The sequence below is a fragment of the Ipomoea triloba genome, chromosome 2 (genome assembly GCF_003576645.1).
Source record: "Ipomoea triloba cultivar NCNSP0323 chromosome 2, ASM357664v1".
NCBI classification, from domain to species: domain Eukaryota; kingdom Viridiplantae; phylum Streptophyta; class Magnoliopsida; order Solanales; family Convolvulaceae; genus Ipomoea; species Ipomoea triloba.
The window spans coordinates 14,706,739-14,707,917 of record NC_044917.1 but is presented as its reverse complement, the minus strand read 5'-3'; the positions used below and the strand labels follow the sequence as shown (position 1 = coordinate 14,707,917).

The 1,179-nt window shown below is 38.8% G+C and overlaps 1 protein-coding gene across 1 annotated transcript; it reads right to left on the bottom strand.

The window, feature by feature from the left end:
• Positions 1-633: 633 nt before the first annotated feature.
• On the bottom strand, positions 634-1,166 carry LOC116005778. Its single transcript, XM_031246016.1, has one exon. The coding sequence runs from the start codon at positions 1,154-1,156 to the stop codon at positions 815-817; it is 342 nt and encodes a 113-aa protein (XP_031101876.1). The 5' UTR covers positions 1,157-1,166; the 3' UTR covers positions 634-814.
• Positions 1,167-1,179: the final 13 nt, after the last annotated feature.

Sequence of the window (1,179 nt, the reverse complement as noted above, 5' to 3'; positions counted from 1 at the left end):
AGTTGGATCACCTGTAATGTTAATGAGAAACATTGATCATAGTCTTGGATTATGCAATGGAACTAGGTTGGTGGTAACCAAATTAGCTAATCATGTTGTTGAAGGAAGCATATTAGCAAGTCCTAATAATGCTGGGACTAAGGTATTAATTGCTAGAATGACTATCACCCCATCAGACCCAAGATTACCTTTCAAGTTCAACAGAAGACAATTTCCCCTAATGCTATCGTATGCAATGACTATCAACAAGAGTCAAAGACAGACACTTTCCAATGTTGGTTTGATACTAAAGAAACCAGTTTTTGTGCATGACCAATTATATGTGGTCGCATCAAGAATAAGTCAACCAGACGGACTCAAAATTTTAGTATGTGATGGATCAAAAGAAATTGTAATTCTACTACTAATGTAGTTTACAAAGAGGTCTTTAATAATTTATAATTTATTTAATTATTAATATTCTTTGTCTTATTTTGTTTTTCTCCAATATTTAATTTCACTTAGATATATTATCACTCCGTGCACTGTACGGTCAATAGCTAGTTTAATACATAAATCTTGTATTATAGAAAAGTACTAATCAGTATTTACTAAGAGAATAAAATCTGACCAAGATTTGGAATAGAGAGACAATAAATAAGGTTAATTCATTTATTCACATCAAAGTTCACACTTCGCATATAGCAACAGATTGCCAACTTTGTCAAAATTACAAAACATTAACTTAAGTAACAACTACGTAACTGCTAAGGTTTAATATAATTAAGAAATCAAATTAAATGTTGCAGATGAGAGTGAGAAACGCCTTCCAAAATCAAACCCCTTCTTGATGAGCCTTACCTTCTTCATCTTGGGCAGGAGCCTTATCACCGGCGCCGGGAACCACCTCATTTCCACCGTCCACGAGCCACCACCGGCGCATCCACCCATGGCAGCCCTTCTGCTTAACGCAGTCCAGCGGAGGCGGCGTCGACGACGACAGCTGCCTCCTCCGGTTGCGGCAAATTCTTCCGAGAACACAGGAGAGAATAGCCAGAAGCGTGAGCACTGAGATGACTGCAAAGAATGGACGAATTGAGCCCGAAGAGTGCCAGTCTTGAGAAGTAGACGACGGCACCACTTGTTGATCATCTGGTAAAGGTGTTGCGCTCGCCATTGTTGTTAGTTCACCACCTAAGG

Excerpts from the sequence above, each read along its gene's own strand:
- LOC116005778 (XM_031246016.1), bottom strand. The coding sequence starts at position 1,156 with ATGGCGAGCGCAACACCTTTACCAGATGATCAACAAGTGGTGCCGTCG.